The sequence below is a fragment of the Mizuhopecten yessoensis genome, unplaced genomic scaffold (assembly GCF_002113885.1).
Source record: "Mizuhopecten yessoensis strain PY_sf001 unplaced genomic scaffold, ASM211388v2 scaffold10687, whole genome shotgun sequence".
NCBI lineage: Eukaryota > Metazoa > Mollusca > Bivalvia > Pectinida > Pectinidae > Mizuhopecten > Mizuhopecten yessoensis.
In genome coordinates, this window is record NW_018408671.1 from 861,258 (window position 1) to 883,708 (window position 22,451).

At 37.0% G+C, this 22,451-nt stretch overlaps 1 protein-coding gene across 1 annotated transcript in view; it reads right to left on the reverse strand.

The window, feature by feature from the left end:
- LOC110461839 (adenylate cyclase type 9-like) overlaps positions 1 to 7,310 on the reverse strand; it is a 63,924-nt gene extending 56,614 nt beyond the window's left edge. The window contains exon 1 of the mRNA XM_021515536.1: positions 5,377 to 7,310. Coding sequence (XP_021371211.1) covers positions 5,377 to 6,835 — 1,459 coding nt within the window. The 5' untranslated portion in view covers positions 6,836 to 7,310. The remainder of the gene's footprint in view (positions 1 to 5,376) is intronic.
- Between the last annotated feature and the right edge of the window lie 15,141 nt (positions 7,311 to 22,451).

Here is a 22,451-nt window from a genome sequence, read left to right on the forward strand (position 1 = left end):
AAATCACCTTTTAATTCATTAAATTATATATAATTTAACCCTACCAGGAAAATATCGGGTTAATTTGATGAAACTATAAAGCATGAATAATTTGTGAACAGAAACAGTTATACATATATGTGGAAATACAGGTTTTGTGCACTTTACAAATTAATATGAATTGCCTTGTCATTCAATTAAACACCTATATTTGACATTTATACATTTACATAGTATAACAATGTCCTTGCAATTATAATTAAACTTTAAATGAATAAAATAATTACATTAAAAACTTGCATAAGAAAACCTCTTAGGTATAAAAAAAATAACTAACTATTGGTGAAAAAATCATTCACTTGTAACACCAAAACTTCTTTTTTGTCAAATCAAGCTTGAGTTCTAAATTATTTAATTAAAACATCTTAACTATAAGAGTGAAAAAAATCAGAGTCTGAAACCTTACCTAGAGCAAATTATGATACAATCTTCCTGTAGAGAAAAGCCTATGTACATTTACCAGGTATACGTAGCTATATATAGCTACGGCTAATTGTATTAGAGTAACAAAGTTATAATGTCAAACCAAAACTACTTCGGATGGTTATATGACCGAAATGCAAGACTGCTGGGACAAACCATTAAATTACTTAGCTTTTCATACGAGTAGCTATTTTAGGAAAAAAGACCTTGGCAAAAAATTAGGAAAACATTTTGACAAAATTGTAAAATTGGGGCTTAGAAAAGAGTGAGTTGGAAAAAAACCTAACAGATGTTGTGTTTTCGTTATTTTATGCCTATAGCCTCAATTTCCTGCTTTTCTCTCGTGATTAGGGAGCAAACACCAATATTCTCAAAACACAAGTAATCCTGAGATTTTCTTTGGTAGCTTTCAAAAGATCTTTATCTCCAATTTTAATGACAATCTGGGAATATTTATTGAAATATTAGGAAAAATCATTTTATTTTGCTTGAGGACAGAGTGCTATTTTAAGGCATCATTTTAACCATGTATACTGTATGTGTGTACAAAGAAAAATCACCAGTAATCGTTTCAAAAAATTAACTATTAAAAAACAGAATATCATTTTTTTTTAAATTTTCAGATTATAATATAATTAATCAATTGTTTTATCATTTTTCAATAAACACTATTAACAACCTACAGATACCCCCGAATTTCTCTTTTACTCCAGAATACAGTTCTACTTCTAGCTAGCTAGTAAACAGCTGCTATATGTATCAATTTGTTTTCTGCCTTATACAAATGTACCTGACCAGTATTTATGGTGAATTATTGATCAAAGTAAACCGCCGCAGTATTGGTCCTGTATAATCTCTATATTCAAACAGACTTTTACTGCTCGTTTCATTAAATGGTCTTTGAACTAAATTTGTAACATGCACCCGTGCTAATTATAATGGAAGAGCAAGACCCGTGTGTATCATCTTTGTGTGGCTTCAATGAATGTTAATTCTGTACAGTAAATAATTCATGATCAGGAACCCTGACTGTTTTGATGTGTGTGTTGTTTAGGGTGCAAGTTCCATAAATGATCAGAATCATTTCTCTGCTATAAGTATTATATATGCTCTTGTTGGAGGAAAAAAAATCATTGATCAATTTGTACATCAGAATAAATCCTGTGCATCAATGCATTTAAATCAATCTGGCATGAACCAGTTCTCCCTTAAATCACATGAACAAGCCAAAGTTATGTATATTATAAGTCCTTTATCTCTACATGAACAAGTCTATGTGACTGCATGAACAAGTCTATGTGGCTGCATGAACAAGTCTATGTGACTGCATGAACAAGTCTGTATAAATAACATGAACAAGTCTATGTGACTGCATGAACAAGTCTGTATAAATAACATGAACAAGTCTGTAGAAATTAACAAGTCTGTTTAAATTTCATAAAATCTGTATAAATTACATGAACAAGTCTGTATAAATTACATGAAGTCTGTATAAATTACATGAACAAGTCTGTATAAATTACATGAACAAGTCTGTATAAATTACACGAACAAGTCTGTATAAATAACGTGAACTCTGTATAAATTACATGAACAAGTCTGTATAAATTACATGAACAAGTCTGTATAAAATAAATAACATGAACAAGTCTGTATAAAATAAATTACATGAACAAGTCTGTATAAATTACATGAACAAGTCTGTATAAATTACATGAACAAGTCTGTATAAATTAACAAGTCTGTTTAAATTACATAACAAGTCTGTATAAATAACATGAACAAGTTTGTATAAATTACATGAACAAGCCTGTATAAAATAAATTACATGAAAAGTCTGTATAAATTACATGAACAAGTGTATTACCGTGCATCAACCAGTTATCTTATCATTGCATGCAGCTATCCTATAACATTTCTTGAACAGGTCCTCTATCATTCCGAGAAAGAATCCTCATTCATTGCTTGTTCTACATATATTTTTGCAATTGTCAGCTGCCTATTAACAGCATTGAGTTGAATTGTAACATTAGTTCTCTACTCCTGCATGAACGAGTCCTACGTTACATCACAGCCCTGAATCCCTAACGATAACTTTGTGCTAATTAACCTCCACCAAACAGCAAATGGCCATTTCCAGAGATTCGTCTCGGATAATGCAACATTTCATGATTAGCTACGGCTATACTGAACTACACAGTGGGGCACGGAAACCTGTACGCTACGGCTATACTGAACTACACGGTGGGGCACGGAAACCTGTACGCTACGGCTATACTGAACTACACAGTGGGGCACGGAAACCTGTACGCTACGGCTATACTGAACTACACAGTGGGGCACACAAACCTGTACGCTACGGCAATACTGAACTACACAGTGGGGCACGCAAACCTGTACGCTACGGCAATACTGAACTACACAGTGGGGCACGGAAACCTGTACGCTACGGCTATACTGAACTACACAGTGGGGCACGGAAACCTGTACGCTACGGCTATACTGAACTACACAGTGGGGCACGGAAACCTGTACGCTACGGCTATACTGAACTACACAGTGGGGCACGGAAACCTGTACGCTACGGCTATACTGAACTACACAGTGGGGCACAGAAACCTGTACGCTACGGCTATACTGAACTACACAGTGGGGCACGGAAACCTGTACGCTACGGCTATACTGAACTACACGGTGGGGCACGGAAACCTGTACGCTACGGCTATACTGAACTACACGGTGGGGCACGGAAACCTGTACGCTACGGCTATACTGAACTACACGGTGGGGCACGGAAACCTGTACGCTACGGCTATACTGAACTACACGGTGGGGCACGGAAACCTGTACGCTACGGCTATACTGAACTACACGGTGGGGCACGGAAACCTGTACGCTACGGCTATACTGAACTACACGGTGGGGCACGGAAACCTGTACGCTACGGCTATACTGAACTACACGGTGGGGCACGGAAACCTGTACGCTACGGCTATACTGAACTACACGGTGGGGCACGGAAACCTGTACGCTACGGCTATACTGAACTACACGGTGGGGCACGGAAACCTGTACGCTACGGCTATACTGAACTACACGGTGGGGCACGGAAACCTGTACGCTACGGCTATACTGAACTACACGGTGGGGCACGGAAACCTGTACGCTACGGCTATACTGAACTACACGGTGGGGCACGGAAACCTGTACGCTACGGCTATACTGAACTACACGGTGGGGCACGGAAACCTGTACGCTACGGCTATACTGAACTACACGGTGGGGCACGGAAACCTGTACGCTACGGCTATACTGAACTACACGGTGGGGCACGGAAACCTGTACGCTACGGCTATACTGAACTACACGGTGGGGCACGGAAACCTGTACGCTACGGCTATACTGAACTACACGGTGGGGCACGGAAACCTGTACGCTACGGCTATACTGAACTACACGGTGGGGCACGGAAACCTGTACGCTACGGCTATACTGAACTACACGGTGGGGCACGGAAACCTGTACGCTACGGCTATACTGAACTACACGGTGGGGCACGGAAACCTGTACGCTACGGCTATACTGAACTACACGGTGGGGCACGGAAACCTGTACGCTACGGCTATACTGAACTACACGGTGGGGCACGGAAACCTGTACGCTACGGCTATACTGAACTACACGGTGGGGCACGGAAACCTGTACGCTACGGCTATACTGAACTACACGGTGGGGCACGGAAACCTGTACGCTACGGCTATACTGAACTACACGGTGGGGCACGGAAACCTGTACGCTACGGCTATACTGAACTACACGGTGGGGCACGGAAACCTGTACGCTACGGCTATACTGAACTACAAATGTTAGACGAGTCGTTGACTCAACTTTGTCATCAAGTGTAAATAAAGACTAGTATGAATAAAAGTTTGACAGCGGTTTTGAGAACACAATCTTCTTAGAATAAGCACCATTTTCCGATTTCCTTGTGACAATATATTTTGAAACAGATATATACTAATATATTCCTTCTGTATTACAAATATTGAGATAGGCACTTAGTGTATCTTCATTTTACATCCCTAATTTTTCACTCTCCTATAGGCCTGGTAAATTTTGGAACAAGCTTTTCACCACAATACCAGTCATAGTGAATATTATCACGACAATCTTGATACTCATACGTTCCACAAGATGTTCTGTTTTTAACCAGTATCGTGAATCTGTGGTGTAACCCACCTTGAAGTCTATGACGTCCCTGTCCAGTTCTGAACATGACATCACAAAGGAACCATAGATCAGGTCCAGTACACTCTGCCGATTGAGCTATATAGCTGTAAAGACCTATAATAGCTCTATTGACCTATCTGAAATAGGTCTTTTGAGCTATTTTCAAGTGATTTTCTTTTTTAAGGAAAACGGAACAAAGTTGCATTTAAAAAAAGATTGTATCATTAGGTTGATAACAAAACACATTAAATATAAGTATTCTTTTTAAAAAATAATGATGTAAAGAAATCGGAAATTTTACATTTATGAAAACTGAAACTAAACATCTAAATGTATGCTTTTTGTAGTCAACATTACCATAAACCTTACTGTTTTATGCGACTTTGCTTTAATTTAATAAAATTTGAAATCTGAGAAAATATAGCTCAATACAGCTATAATTTATAGGTGTATATAGCTATATAGATCTTTATAGCTCAATCGGCAGAGTGTACTGGACCTGTAGATGTCTCAATAACCTCTCACAATTACACTTAGGGATAACCATTATACACAGTACTGTGAGTTTTAAATCACTCTTTAAATATGGCAATAAACGACATGAATTAGTTTGGTTTGTGATTTATTAGATATAATCACATTTTTTGCGATAGATTAACTGATCAATTTGGTTTGTGACCTTACCTGCTATATCTTCTCCCTGTTCCACTTCATATTCGTCATCCAGGAATCGGAGTGAAGATTCGGAAATGTGCACCTTCCCCGGTAGGCCGGAGGACTCCATTGTATTGGCCAGGGTGACATCATTTGACCAGACATCGAATTTGAACCTACGGGTCCCGACAATACCACAAAGAACTTTGCCTGTGTGTACCCCGACCCTCATACCAACCGATTCGTTGTTGTCCTCGTCGAACTGTTGTATAGCGGCGATCATTCCGATGCCCATTTCGATACAACACTTGGCGTGATCTTCTCTCCCTTGTGGACAGCCTGACACACAGTAGTAACAGTCACCAAGGGTACTAATTTTTTCACAGCCATTTTCCTGACAGAGTTTGTCAAATCTACCGAACAAATCATTTAACAATCCCACCAAATGTTCGGCTGTTTTGTTGGAACTCATCTTGGTAAAACCGACGATGTCTGCGAACAGAATACTGACGTTGTCCATACTGTTCATGTTGAACGGTCTGAATACAATGACACCCTTCTCTTTCTTGGTCTTGGAATTTCTCTTTCCTTGACCCGGATCTACTTCGTCATCTGTCTTATCCTCTCGCGTGGCCATTACCTCATCAGCCACCTTCTTGGGCATAAGAGAATGGATCATCTGCTCCTGAACCTGCTTTTCTTTGTGCAGTTCTCGTCTTGCCATCACCGACTGACCAATTTTCCAAAATGTGCTTCGTCGTCTAACTTGTAACATAATGAAAATGTGGATACCTATTAAATGAATACAAAGATGCAGAATAATTTTACCAATTATGAATGTAATCTTCTGTGTTTCCGGGTGTTGAAGGGTTATAAGAACTTCGTAAATTATGGAATGCACCACACCAATTCCAACTGAAACAAATAGAGGCATCGGAATGACGGTGTACATCATGAGGATGACCTCTATCGACGCTGTGAACATCGCCACAGTTGTTAATTCTGTCTCCAGACCAAAATGAAGTAGAACTCCGATACATAATGTAAGTGACACTAAAATGGAAGTTTGAAAGTAAAATCGCTCGTAGAATTTAGTGAAAGTAAACCAAAGTACCAACGCGACTAAAGCCAGTATCACCAATGTTCCTGCTAGGAAATACAACCACTGCTGTACCTTTGCTGTCCCAAAGAATACACACCAAGCGATACTCGCAACAATGATGTAACACAGTGCGTATTGGAACCTTCTTCGTGTCTGAGGAAAGTAACTTTCCCATTGTTGAGCTTCAAGGGCTTCTGAATCAAACTTTGGGTTCCACCAACTTCCAGATGCTCTTTCAAACAAACTTGGCATGCCTCCTTTAGTGTTTTCCCCTGTTGCAGTGATCTCCCCCATTTCAACCTGCCCCTCCGAATCCTCCTTGTCGGAGCCGCCAGCACCATAATGAACACTTACTTCCATGTTCTGAGATTTACCATTACTCGACATACTTCGGGGCAGAAGTTGAATCAATTAGGAAACGTAATCCCGGCAGGTACCCGTCAGGTTTTAAAACTTTAAACTGTAGCCGGCATGTTGTCTGGCTGCTAAACCAAATAAAGAAAATCATACCTGCACATGACTTCACAGATTCCTCTTTAAAACCAGACTAGGAAACATCCACATGCGTTAAATACACAATCGTGTACGCGGTGTGTATTCGGCGGTCCACTTCCTCCACACACGCACAATACACGATTCACTTTTTTTCACATGGAGCAATGCCTCTGATTCTACAAACACCCGGCCTAAGCCTTCACATCAACTTCTGAACAACGACCTTAAGTCCACTTCATTCCATTAATTAATTATTAATCCCGCTTAGTTATGTACATAATGACGACTTGGAAAGCCCCGACAAACATTACACTGTCGTTGTATTTTCTTCTCCGGGTCGGCAGACTGCTGTGTGTGTTGTTTTGTGTTGGAATAAGGTCAGATAGCGGGAGTGAGGTTAGATGATGGAACAGCCATACACACAACTCGCTACAACGACTGCTCCCTCACAGCCTTGGTCCCATCATCGCCTACTATCGGGGTCTCTCTCGTGTCAGTAATTAAGCTATGTTTTAACATTATACTACATCAAGGCCTTTACATTTCTTATAAAGGAGATCACATTTTAGATCAAATTAAAATAATTGAAGAGATATTGGTCTCTACATTTACGTGTACATATGTACCTGGAAACACGTATACGCTAATGTTATATTGTAGCTACACAGTCCAGCACAGTTTTGGTCCATAATTAAGTTTGTAAAGTATTCACTGAATTCATATATCTGTCAATCATTATTTCTGAGTAATAATAGATATTACTACGATATTTTTCATTTCCTCGTTCAGAAAAAAAGACGTTTCAATTTAGATAATAATACGCTTGTAAAGTAAATAAAGAAAACGAAATTAACAGCTACGTTTAAGTAAATTAAATATTATTATTATATATTGTATACATACACATATGTAACAATTAATTCATTTTCAATATGCAGTAATTACACATACCACCTACAAAGATTAATAACATTATCATTTTTTTAAGAAAATGGATACATTTTTTAATTGCTTCATTTATTACATTAGAAACGTATAAAACCAACATCTAACGTTAAACGTCTCTGATTACACTTTGAGAAAACAGCCCATTTATTTTATGAGACATTGGGTTGTAAATTCCTAAACGGCTAAACAAACGCCTATAAGTATGACATGTTTTGCTAATTGCTAACTGTTCCACTATGCACTATTAAGATAAACCTGATATAGGGCTAGTAGTACGACCCTGTGACACGCATATATAGACTGTATTAGAACGTGCCCTTGCATGCCTCTGGTATTGACAAATATTTACAAATATTGACGGGATGGTATGTAAATAATACTTGTCTACTACTATACACTTCACACCTTACTGTGTGTGGACGTGACCGCCGAGGTGTACACTTGATATCAGCGACACACTCTCAATATACAGAAAAATTTAAATTAAAAGTAAACACTGACAAATTATATGTCAGCAAAATTTCTTCTTAGATATGTAATTCCGTGGATATACTCGGTGTTTTTTTGTAAGTTAGATCACGAAACAAACAAAAATATGTTGTGTTCGGACATTTCTAAGTATCATCGACGCAAAAATGCCAACATACTCTAATAAAGAGGTAAATGGTGACCGGTCCCAAACGTAGTATTACGAGCAATCCATAGTCCTCACCTCCGGACATTAACAAAGGGCCATAACTCTGCATAAGTGGATTTCAGTATACGTACCGATCATACAGAATCAGACAATGGCAGGCGATAGAGTATGATACAGGATTCGGATAAAATGATGCACGGACACAATGACGGACAGAATACAATTCTATTTAGTCCAGTACCGTTGAAGGCATAAAAAAACAAAGATTTTCGCTGAAACTCACGCTATTGATAAATGTTTTTTGTTACGAAAGGTTATCAAAAAACATTCTATGAATATTTCACATCATTTATTATTTCATCACACAAAGCATGTCTGTTAGTCAAAATCTCCTTTTCAGCTCTAAAGAAAGAGAACCCACTCTGAACACCTATTGCGTGTCTAAACATGTATCACACGACTGTCCAATGGTATATCTTATTTGCTAACACATCCCCATTAAATCTTGCTGAAAGACACGATTAACAACACCCCGCCCGTCCTCACTGTGTACATCATTACCTACATCAAACAAAGTCTACGTATTAACTAATGGACCGCGGGGCAAGTTTTGTCTTTTCTTCACACGGAGTATTTCTGGGCTAACGTTTTCTCGTTTCCATTCCGTACCTTATTTGTTATAGATGAGGGTGTCAAATATCTTCATTAAACTTGTATATCCTATCTTGGTATTGAATCGTTAACGACAATTTATCATTCAGCTTATATACTTTATATGTATTCCTGATATACCCGACCGCATGTATTATGTTAGCTGTGTCAGTACATTTTGACGCTAGCACTCTGACGCTCTAGAACTTGCACTGTCAAAGTCATGCGCGACTTCGTATCGCAGCATTAAAAAGGAAGATAACAATGTGGAGGAGATGCTTTTATTTTAAGTTAGAATTATTTTTTAGTAATAATTAAATATCCATACATTTTTGGATATTTGTTTATTGGGGACCAATAATTCAGAGGATTAACGAGGCTCTACTATTAATAGTTTTTCTCACGTTGAAAAACCTTCATGTCAACCTCTTACCGAGTCTGTAATTGTATAACGACACAACCTAAACCCCTGTATTGTTAGCCGACTTAAATCTGGCCCGTCCTTGACCAAGGATTTAAAACATATAAACTATATTTAGCTATTTGTTACTAAATTTAGACATGCTATTTATTATACTGTCGTTCGAAATAAAATATGTTTTTGTCCATTCAACTTAACTAAAAATTGATATTTCTTACCTATGACTGTTTATAAATAACAATTCACAAAGTAAATATACTCGTGGGGGGTAACAAAATCACTGTTTAAAACTGTAAATATAAAAAATATGTGTATGTATTTATTTTGGAAATAATGTGATTTGAAACTTGGCTTTACGAAGTGTTAAGATAACAAATCTTTTAAAACCTCGATGCTGACATTTCTATAAATACAACTGTAACGATGCATAAGTGTACTCGGTCTCTGATAATATCTGGCTGTGTATTTAAAGTCACGCCAAATCACGTGACTAAGAAAGATTTAAATATTTAATATTATAAAAACTGTATACAATTCACAGAATGCCCCATAGACTCCCACGTTTTATAATCAGATCAGCATATTTCTAAAGCGGCAATAAAAATCGAATGAAAATATTGAAAATCACTTCATTTTCGCGAGTGCTTATTTTGCTATTGTAAGCGTCTGCATAATCTTATAGACTTATGTTAATGATCTGACGACATGAGCCACGTTTGACAGACTTGGATAACTTTCATTACAAAAAAACCCGACTCAACCATGCCTTAATAATTCTCATTCACCCCCGAAATTTCATAATGAACTATTCCAGCCTTTGACTTGGAAGAGCTCAAATGTGTCTTCAGGGGTGAATGAGTTATACAAAAAATTGGGATGCGCAGTATAGTCTGGTCCTTAACAAACATGTTTTTGAGTCCGTAGGATTTTTTTCATGAAATATTCTAGATAATTTGCGACCTAAAATGTATGGTAAACGTTTTGCTTGCGACTGGACCCATATATGACGTCATCAAATATGGCGGCGTTTAAATTGTTAAAATTAGCTTACATACTATTTAAATAATATATGGATGGTCGGATGGCACAGTGGATAGCGCACTTGCCTTTCACCAAGGTGGCTGGGGTTCGATTCCCCGATCGGACCTGGAAAGGTATGGGGGTCATCTGCCCGACCACGTGGGTTTTCTCCGGGTACTCCGGTCGTAAAATAAACTTTATATATGAATTATATATAAATGCTTAGGGCATTGAGTAGATATTATATGTGTAAGTAAACATAAATATAAACTTATGTTTTAGAATAAAATAAATACAATGATTTTTGAAGTAAGGACTGAGTATATATTTACAATGTGAAGCTAATTCGTTTTGTACTGAGTCAAACCTAGCTTTCTTTGAGATATTTGATAAAACCCTGTTGTATAATACTTCCTCTCAGAACATCGTAACCATTGCGTTAATGACAGGATGGCCGTCATATTCCGCCGTTTTACGACCCCTCGGCTCACTGATAAGTTTTGCATTAAGATGCCTTTAGGTCAGACCTACATACATTGCTGTATTTGAATAAAATCCGTTTGATCCCTTCCGAGTTATTGGCCATGGGGGTCAAATGAGGGGCAGTAAAGTGACATATCGCTCGTTCATTCAAAATATAATGTTATAATCGAAGTAAATTATTCAGATATGTTTTCACAATAAAACATCAATAAAATGTAATCAAAACAAGAATAAGTTGCCTTTAATTTCATTCAAAGTGAACTCTCATTTTGACCATTAAACTTTCTTCAAATGACAATAAAATTAGAACTATAAATGCGCCTTGTGCTATGCCTGTCAACACCCAGAATGAACATCTATACATACTAGGTCCTATAGTGTTCCTCTGTTCTGGCAGAAGTGAATGGGGTGTCGTTTACTTAATATATCTCTATGGGCAGGTCATTTTACGGTTGTTCTTTAGCTACAGACTTTAGAAAACTGAAGAACATGTACTCCTTCCTCACTTTGGAGCTTACCTTAGGTTTATTACCAAATAGTCAAACAAAGGGCCAAGAAAAGACGATATCGGTTTCCTGTTGCAAGAGGCATTATAAAGTTCCATTATAAGTGCCCTGCGCAATAGAGATGAGATATCCTTTCATATATTCAAACAAACGTCATCAAGAATCTCAAAATGAGGATGTAGTTTGCTAAAAATTCAGAAAACTTCAAGTTACATAGAAATCATCACGCAGATTCCGAATCGGACGATGTTTTACCACAGTCTAAGCATGCAAAATTAATATCGAAATGCCTCGGGCATCATTTTCGGAGTCGAAGCGCTTTATCTGTAAAGCAAATCGACCGAACAAATATACCTCAAAATGAAAAGCTTTTCCACAGAAATGCAAACAAACGTATTTATCAGATCAGGTTTATTTATTCCAAGTAATTGCAGATGATGTTTCTCTCATTTTCTTGATGGCGAAATCCCAAATGAAGATCGTTCAAAATGTACATCTAACCCAGGAGTCGACTGAAATGGAAACTCGCTACGACAGGTTTTATCCAGTAAACGTTTGGACTTTGAATTTTCAGACGGACTGAGAGACGAGATGACTGCCTCTGTCTGGTCTAAAACATCAGTTCTCCAAGCATTTTACGACGGTGTAATCGGTTATTCACACCCTACTAATCGTAGTTCTGGAACTGCGGTTGCCCTGCTGTTGGTCAAACTAGAGACCTGTTGTCTTTATCAATAAAAGATTACGTAGAGAGAGCATGCACCCTGCGAGACAAGCATTGATGTCTTCACTTGTTCCACATCGTCTAGGTCTCCAGCACATTAGTAGAAGCGATGTTGTCCAAAAACCCATACCACTGGGTTTTTTTCCCCTCGCGTCAAACCAGACGATATTCCTATTACTGTTGGCGATGGGAGAAAAGTCACACATATTCTTTCCATTGACGCCTTCTTTTCAATGCACACATGCAGACCTCCACTTAAACCAATACTGTTTGTGACGGATGACTGTATTTCGTTTGTAATTGACCCTTACCTTGCTGATGGCCACAACAATGATGCAAAAATAACAAAGCATATGTTTGATAACAATGTTGAAGACATAGAGTCTTAGTTTCGTGAAAGCCGTGTCCTCGTTGTAGAGAGAGGTTTTCGTGATGTGCTAGACTTCCTCCACGAGACTGGCTTTAAAACGGTAATTACTTGCTTTCTCCCAAACAGGCAGAATCAGCACCAGCAAACGAATCAAAACTGGAAACAAAAATAAGGAGGGTAGTGGAATCTGCAAATGGTCGTATTAAGCGCTGAAAAGTCATTCATAATGTTAGGACAAAGAACCAAATCTCTGTTTTATGTATTATGCTTTTCGCCCTTGCTAGCTAGTGATTCTAAAACTAACAATACTATTGTAATAAGGATGTTGGCGCTGAACAAACAACAGAATGTCTCTCAACAGAAAATATCTAGTCAAGGGCCAGGACAATAAAAGAGTTGTTTGGGGTAAAATGGACAAATCAAATCTCACATTAACAGAACTCCGATATCTCTCATTTAGCATGTACCTGTTAAAACAAGTAAAGGCTTATTCGTCAGAACATTTATCAGAGGAAGGTCGATATGAGTTTATGGCTCACAAAGAGTAATTTGGACGTAAAAAAGAGTACAAGTCAGATCTCAACAATCATTGGATTGAGTTCTCTGTAGCTAGTATTGTATATGTCAATGCGCATCTATGGCATGAATGGTTGGATGTTGTGCTATAACGAGAAATGAACAAATATTTGATTTAGATATATTTTTTCAATAAAACAACAAAAATTATCAAATGTTAACTCTCGTTTTGGAACAACGAAAACTAGAATCATTAAACCTCGATGCCGAAAGGATTTTGTCCCGTTATTTAATTATTATTTTTTAACCGTTTACAATAAATGTAATCACTTGATATCCAATTATACATTTAAACAGAAGAAATATAATGACAAAACTATAGCCTAAACAGAAGATAGACGGACAATACTGGATAAAAACATGTAACAGAAGATAGACGGACAATACTGGATAAAAACATGTAACAGAAGATAGACGGACAATACTGGATAAAAACATGAAACAGAAGATAGACGGACAATACTGGATAAAAACATGAAACAGAAGATAGACGGACAATACTGGATAAAAACATGAAACAGAAGATAGACGGACAATACTGGATAAAAACATGAAACAGAAGATAGACGGACAATACTGGATAAAAACATGAAACAGAAGATAGACGGACAATACTGGATAAAAACATGAAACAGAAGATAGACGGACAATACTGGATAAAAACATGAAACAGAAGATAGACGGACAATACTGGATAAAAACATGAAACAGAAGATAGACGGACAATACTGGATAAAAACATGTAACAGAAGATAGACGGACAATACTGGATAAAAACATGTAAAATGGCCACAGTACTATAGCAGAAGATAGACGGACAATACTGGATAAAAACATGTAAAATGGCCACAGTACTATAGCAGAAGATAGACGGACAATACTGGATAAAAACATGTAAAATGGCCACAGTACTATAGCAGAAGATAGACGGACAATACTGGATAAAAACATGTAAAATGGCCACAGTACTATAGCAGAAGATAGACGGACAATACTGGATAAAAACATGTAAAATGGCCACAGTACTATAGCAGAAGATAGACGGACAATACTGGATAAAAACATGTAAAATGGCCACAGTACTATAGCAGAAGATAGACGGACAATACTGGATAAAAACATGTAAAATGGCCACAGTACTATAGCAGAAGATAGACGGACAATACTGGATAAAAACATGTAAAATGGCCACAGTACTATAGCAGAAGATAGACGGACAATACTGGATAAAAACATGTAAAATGGCCACAGTACTATAGCAGAAGATAGACGGACAATACTGGATAAAAACATGTAAAATGGCCACAGTACTATAGCAGAAGATAGACGGACAATACTGGATAAAAACATGTAAAATGGCCACAGTACTATAGCAGAAGATAGACGGACAATACTGGATAAAAACATGTAAAATGGCCACAGTACTATAGCAGAAGATAGACGGACAATACTGGATAAAAACATGTAAAATGGCCACAGTACTATAGCAGAAGATAGACGGACAATACTGGATAAAAACATGTAAAATGGCCACAGTACTATAGCAGAAGATAGACGGACAATACTGGATAAAAACATGTAAAATGGCCACAGTACTATAGCAGAAGATAGACGGACAATACTGGATAAAAACATGTAAAATGGCCACAGTACTATAGCAGAAGATAGACGGACAATACTGGATAAAAACATGTAAAATGGCCACAGTACTATAGCAGAAGATAGACGGACAATACTGGATAAAAACATGTAAAATGGCCACAGTACTATAGCAGAAGATAGACGGACAATACTGGATAAAAACATGTAAAATGGCCGCAGTACTATAGCAGAAGATAGACGGACAATACTGGATAAAAACATGTAAAATGGCCACAGTACTATAGCAGAAGATAATCTTATTCCATTCCGAAAAAAACCCCAAAGCATGCATTTAGACCGGCGACTTAATATCATGTATAAAAATAAAAGTCTCCGACCATCACTAATGAAATCACGTGACAACATTATCCCGGAAAAATGCCAATAGACGAGATAGAGGCGCGTGGTATAGGGGATGCACTATTGTTCCATATACGGAGCCCGGTTCTCTATAAGACGGTTCGGGCTTTCTTAGTCAGCAAAACAAGTGGCTAATGTAATCACAAAGGCTATTGATATATGGGTGAAGTCTCTCAACATTTATTAAACTAACAAAAGAACCCAAACTATAGAGTTGACCCAACTGCTCGTTTCTGATGCGTTTTCCGTCCCGTAATCAATTTAACATCAGGAAAAAGATAAGCTCATTTTGGTCAACAAATGTCCTATGTAGCGACCGTAACATACTCTTACTTTGGAAGCAAGCGTCCTCTGTAGCGGCCATAACATACTCATACTTTGGAAGCAAGCGTCCTCTGTAGTGGCCATAACATAATCTTACTTTGGAAGCAAGCGTCCTCTGTAGCGGCCATAACATACTCTTACTTTGGAAGCAAGCGTCCTCTGTAGCGACCATAACATACCCTTACTTTGGAAGCATGCGTCCTCTGTAGCGGCCATAACATACCCTTACTTTGGAAGCAAGCGTCCTCTGTAGTGGCCATAACATACTCTTACTTTGGAAGCAAGCGTCCTCTGAAGTGACCGTGGTCTATTCTTACTTCTGAAGTCAATGTCCTCTGTAGCGGCCGTAGTCTACTCTTATTTCTGAAGCAAGTGTCCTCTGAAGTGACCGTGGTCTATTCTTACTTCTGAAGTCAATGTCCTCTGTAGCGGCCGTAGTCTACTCTTACTTCTGTAGTATTTTTAAAACAACAACAGCAAGGAAAAATAAAAGCACAAATATAGTATTACATATCAAATTGTAATATAGAACTCAATACGCAAATAAATCACATCACTGATAAAACATGAGAATGAGCCCACTCTTTCCTATCTGTTTGACAGCAACATGAAATCAATTACATTTTCTTTATAATTACATTAACATGTGTACTAAAATTAGAAATAATTGGTTCAATTTCTATGAAATAAGTAATGTCGTTTGAAGAGAAAATTGCGTTCAGCCGTTAAACTCTGAAGGAAAACCCTACATATAAACAAACCAATCAGATCGTTTACAGCCAGGAACGAAATTGGATTTACAATTCTTAAAACGGACGTAATGCTGTTTTCTTGTGCAGACAGCCTTATAAAGAAGACCCCTTATCAACATAAAGCTACCGACTATGCTACAGACGGAGTAAGTATAACCGACGGCTACTGGACTCCTATTGACGGGTACTAATGGTCTCCGAATGCAATCTCAATGATGGATGCGCTGCACGACATATTCCGATTCAACGATTTTCTATTATATCAAACACTTACACAAATGAGAAAATTGTCTTCCTTTGACTCTGTCATTTTCACAAAAGAGACATAATTTTGTACAATAGAACCGGCACGGCAAAAACTGAGATGATGATAGGATTATAAAATGTCTGAGAAAATCGAAAATCCGTTTCGTCTAAGTCGAAAATTATATAGATCAATATCCTATGACAGATACCAAGCATAAAGTACACGACCTCGTGTTAGGGTGCTGAGGAGGGCGGCTATTGGCAATGACGCCCAGGGATCTGAGAGTGGGATGTCGTAAGCGAGCGTAAGCGTGGTTTACTCCCGGTACACACTAAGGTTTGAGATAACAGATGAAATACGGATGGTATTAGCTAATAATGAAAGCTCCTATGCGATATGATACTGAAAGCCTCTTTTAGCTGTCTGATAATGAAAGCTTCTTGAAGTTGCTACTTTAGATTGTTCTGCTATGAACGACATAAATGCTTTTAGTGATCTCATAGTAAGATGGTTTTAGCACCTTAGAGTACGATGGTTTTAGTGATTTTAAAATTAGACAGTTTTAGAGGACTTTAAGGAAGATAGTTTTAGCGGACTTGAATTATATATTTCCACTAAAATTCAGTATGCAAACACTTCCATAAGAAAGAACATTCATATGGTTATGAAGGCAATTAAATCAGTCATTTCGAGGACTTTCTTCCCGCATTGCAATAAAAAATAATTGTATGTTTAGTTTAAACATATTTTATTGTACAAAAATACAAAAAGTTATTTCAACTTGATAAAGTCCCCTCCTCAACATATATGGTGAAAATAATGAACATACATTGGAACAAATTATACAAATTTCATGAAAAGCAGTCTGGTAGAGTAATTTCAAAATGAACAGAATCAATGTAACAATTAAGAAGTCAGACAAGATAATGAGATACAATTTCATAAACACATATAACAACGTACCCACATGAATAAAATAAGGAAAATGTATAAAGTTATCAAAACCTAGCTGGATTTGATGCACTGATGCACATGTCTAAAAATGTTTGTATTCATTTCTACCGAAAGTTGAGCAGTACCAAACAAGAGTAATTTTAAATAGAAATCAACATTCAAGACATTCAAATTTTGGAGCAGGATGCGTCTTTCGTTGTTATAAAGTAAGCTCTCACACAAAAGTGAAAGGCGTTTTCACAGGGATGGCCACAATAACAAACTGGATTTAAGTAAATATCTAAGTGATCTACACTGATGTCTAAGCTTTGTATGCAAAATGTTCAATTTACGTTCACTGAAACCTAAGTAGATTGGTGGAGGAGATTGTACATTTGAAGTTAACGAGTTTTTGAAAGAATGTAATGAAGTCTATGATCGTACTGAAAGGTCCAACGAATTCCAACTGCGAAGAGTTGAAGGTATAAAAGATGAATATGTTGAGAAAAAGCCTGAAAGGATGAATTCTATAATCATTATTGTTTCTAAGGGTGTAACGGTTATTTTCTGCAACGGTAGACGACAATAGAGAGTTTAAATATTCCGGAGTTAATTTGTCGTGCATTTTATACAAAAGGTGGAGTTTTCTGTGTTTTCTTCGATTCGAAAGAGTTTCTAGTTTCCAGTTATAATACAACTAGCTTCTCTTTGGGCTTTCTCTAACATTTCTGTTTCAAAAATTGAACAACCATCCCACAATTCACAAGCACATACAAAACTAATAAAATGAATGATATATAAATCTTTAAAAGATTTTCTCGATTCAAAAAGTATTTTAGAAAGACGTTGACATTTTTATAACTGAAGTATATATTGCACAAATATGATCCCTCCCCCCCCTCCCCCCCNAAATCAAATTTTTCCATTAAATTCTAGTTCTAAATCTTCATCAATTTTAACCGAGTTTGAAACAAATATAACCTCAAAAATTATATTTAGATAGTGTAATTTTAAATATTAAACAGAAAACTGTCTCAAAATAAGTTATGTTAGACGATGTTAGTGTCTTTATTCAGATGCTCAATTACAATTTGTGATATAAATTAACAAAATTTACATAAATATATATTATACAGTGTGTGTGTTTACTGTGTATATCAAGACTCAGGAAGGGAAATGTAATTGTAAATGAATTTCCTGTAAAGTTCGTTATATGTTAGGACATCCGTACTAGACACCTTTATGGAACAAAGATGTCGTCTGCTCGTCGTCCTTGGTCATAACGTCACGTGACAGTTAGTCTCGTCCAGCCGAGACTAAACTTCCTGTCAGTGATTGGGAAGAATTGAGGTTCTAAAATACAGTTTTGGTCTGATCAACCAGACGCAGATATATTTGGTGATTTAAACCAATAAACAGCGTTCTAGGCCCATCATCATGAAACCGTTCTCATGTTAAACGCAGTTGAAAATTCCGTGCTTGAGCACGATAACTGTATCATGAATATTGGTCTTGGTGTGGTGTATTCAGTGCAAATGGCCGGTAGATATATGACATGAAAGAAGAAAGAAATTTCTTGGGTTACGTTTTTTTTCATGTTTAATTAATCTGAAAATAGGTTCTCAAAAGGAAGTTATGTAATGTTATTCGCGCAAATGCATTACGTCATCTGCAGACTTGCAACGAATCTTTAAATATATTTTGATTGGCCAAAAATATCAAAACGGAAAACAATGCATGTAACATCGGACATGGCTACGTCAGGGGAGCAATAAAGTGCCTGTCGCTAAGAAACGAATTCCATTAAAAAGAGAAATTACAAATAATTGGAACCAGACCGTCACTATTACAGCCTAAACAGGTATATAGACATGACGTAATATTGGGAAACCAGCTGTCTCAGAGACGAGAATCAATAAGCTGTCTAATTAAAATCCTCATTACGAAATAATACATTTTCTAAGGTGAAGGTTGGCGGTAGTGTAACGTCGAACGTAGGTCTTACAACGTATAGCTTATTGGCCTCTCTTCATGTTATTAATAATAATCAAAACATGGTAAAACTTGATTTGAATATTTAAATTACTCATTGAAATATGCTTTCGATTTTGGACATGATTCCTTCTGGCACGTCTGCTATCCACCCATCCACCCATACTTCTCATCCTATCAATAGGGAATCTTACAGGAGTGAGGAGTTTAATAAATTCAATATGGCATGGACAGGAATGTAAGATTCCATTTATCATATAACTTTACTAATTTGAAAAAAAAATTCAAACAAAATTACGTGTTACCAGCTGACTCTATAGAGATCATAGTGTTATCGTTCCGCTCAATGCAAAGTAGTTCTAGTTTTTTTTATGACGAACAGTTTCTAATGCAGTTAAAATAAGAATGACAAAATAAACATTTCAAATTCATTTAATAACAAAAACATTAAAATTGATAAAAAAAATAAATGCAGTTAAATAAAAAATAGTGCCTGTATTGGCCTAGGCATATGTACCACGGGTTTGACTACTCGCAGTACCTTAAGGTTTTATGACACGCGTGTGTTACCATGTTTATGATATTGTCTTATGGCATAGTAAAATAGGTCAGTTTTGTAATATTTATTTTTATTGTATTGATGAGTATTTGTATAATTAGAAAACATGGTTTCACAGTCTCGCTATTTTTAGTTGTATTCAAAAGTATTCGTTATACCTTGTACATCACAGTGTACACTATTAAACTTTCGCCATAGATTTTAATTTCCTTATAATAATTCTATGTTCTTGTAACATCGCCTCTTATGCTTTTAATCTTCATCTGTTCAATTATTTTACTTAGTACATACTGTATTGTCCATCTAGTGGTGTGGTAAAGGGACTTAACTGGTGCTACCGGTGTCATTGAAGTATGTGTCCCGTGACATTTTTTACTATGTGTGTTGTGTAAATAAAATTTTGTGAAAAGATTCCCCGGTTGTTACGTAAACAAGATTCAAGAATTTATTTGCACTCAGACACACATACATAAATTGTGTGTAACAAGAGGCCATGCATATATGACATGACATCATATATCGTTACTAAATACACATGAACATAGTTACATACGCATATAGAATAGAATAGCAAAAAGGAAAAAACCGGATATTATAAAGTATTGATAGACTTCTACTATCAATGCAAATTTCAAGATACTTATGGAGTCTCTGGAAGACTACATCAGACAATGGGCAGAACGAGAGCGGGCTGAGTTAGGTTCTTCACTTTCAGAGTGGGTCAAATCGGCCAGGTCCATCATTCAAAAATTACTAGATGCTTGAAATCTGACATGAAACAAAACACATTTTTTTTTATCCCGATGTCCAAACCACACTCAACGATCTTCATGATAAGTATGTATTTGTGATTGCAGACAAAACGCCTAATAACTTGATCGTTGCCTGCAATAGAGCTAGGCCTGCTAGCTAACCAAGAAAACCCTACCTATAATATATTCACAATATTTCCGAATATCCACTTATGATAGGGATACGGACCCTCCTCGTCTGTATTTGATTCCGAAACTTCTCAAGATTTCTTTAAACAACGTTTTGTCGCTGGCTCTTTTAGTTTTATAACCAAGCCATTGTACAAATGTCTCACAGCCTTCTCAGGACCACTAAATCAGGGGTGCAGTCGGGTTGTCAAAATGTATACTCATGAAGTAGAACAAAGTGTATGAGGATTTTGAAGAATTGAAAAGATCCTTTGATAAAGCTTTAACATCCTCTTCTATCTAATAAATATCTATCAAAACGTTTGACTTTCCTTCCCCTTTACACTACCCTACATACACTATACGCATGCATCGTGCACACAGGGGAGGCCGTCCTTAAATCACAATACCTGTTATAGGACGTTAAACAATACTAAGCCAAACCAAACCAAACACTACCATACCTCATATCAAACTAAAGGACGGTATTGAGTGAATAATTTAGTTTGCTGGCAATAATTTTATTCGAGTTCGGTGGCGTGAATTTCCAGCAGACCATTCCTATGGGCCCAAGATATGCCCCTCCTCTGGCCGATTTGTTCCCATATGTTTTAATATGAAGCTGAATTTATTGATGAACTTATTAGGACTGGCAACAAAAAAATCTAGTCAGATCCTTCAATTTCACATTTTGAATAGCAAGAAGTTCTTTGACCCCATTGACTGTATATACCCTTCAGAGCTTGAAATCAAGGACACAACGGATTCTTCAACTTCAGCCCCTTTCCTCAATCTTTACTTACAGCCTGGCCAACAAGTAATACAAAGTTTTACGATACGCGGAACGATTTTGACTTTCCGACGGTGAACTTTCTCTTTCGTGATAGTAACATACATGTACCTGCTTCCTCTATACTACGGTGTTTACATATCACAGTTGATTCATTACTAGAGAGCTTGCTCCGAATATCGTGACCGCCGTGATAAGTGTCGACTGCTGACGGATAATTCGTTTGCAGAATTGTAGGTGTATTTTCATCCTCGTAGCCCAATATTTCTGACGAGTGAAGCAAAATAGGTGCAAATAGACACTCAAACAATTGGAATTGCAAATCAACGGGTAAAGTAATATTTCTTATTTTCCGATGTACAACAAATAGTTCTTTTGAGCCTGCTCAGCTGACTGCTTTTTCGCCGATACAAACAATTCATTACTGTTAAAAAGAACACCTGAGTATAGGGAAGAGTCTTGTCCTGAATATGTAGTTCATTATTGTACAGAAGAAATCGGTATCTGTTCTCGATTCTCACAATATTCCTGAGACATGTTGAGCATTGATAGTAGGCCATCTGCTGTTTCTATCATTAATACTGCATCGTCAGTACATTAGATAACACACAGTTTTACGTACATAAGAATTACCAATTATGATCCTGACATAGT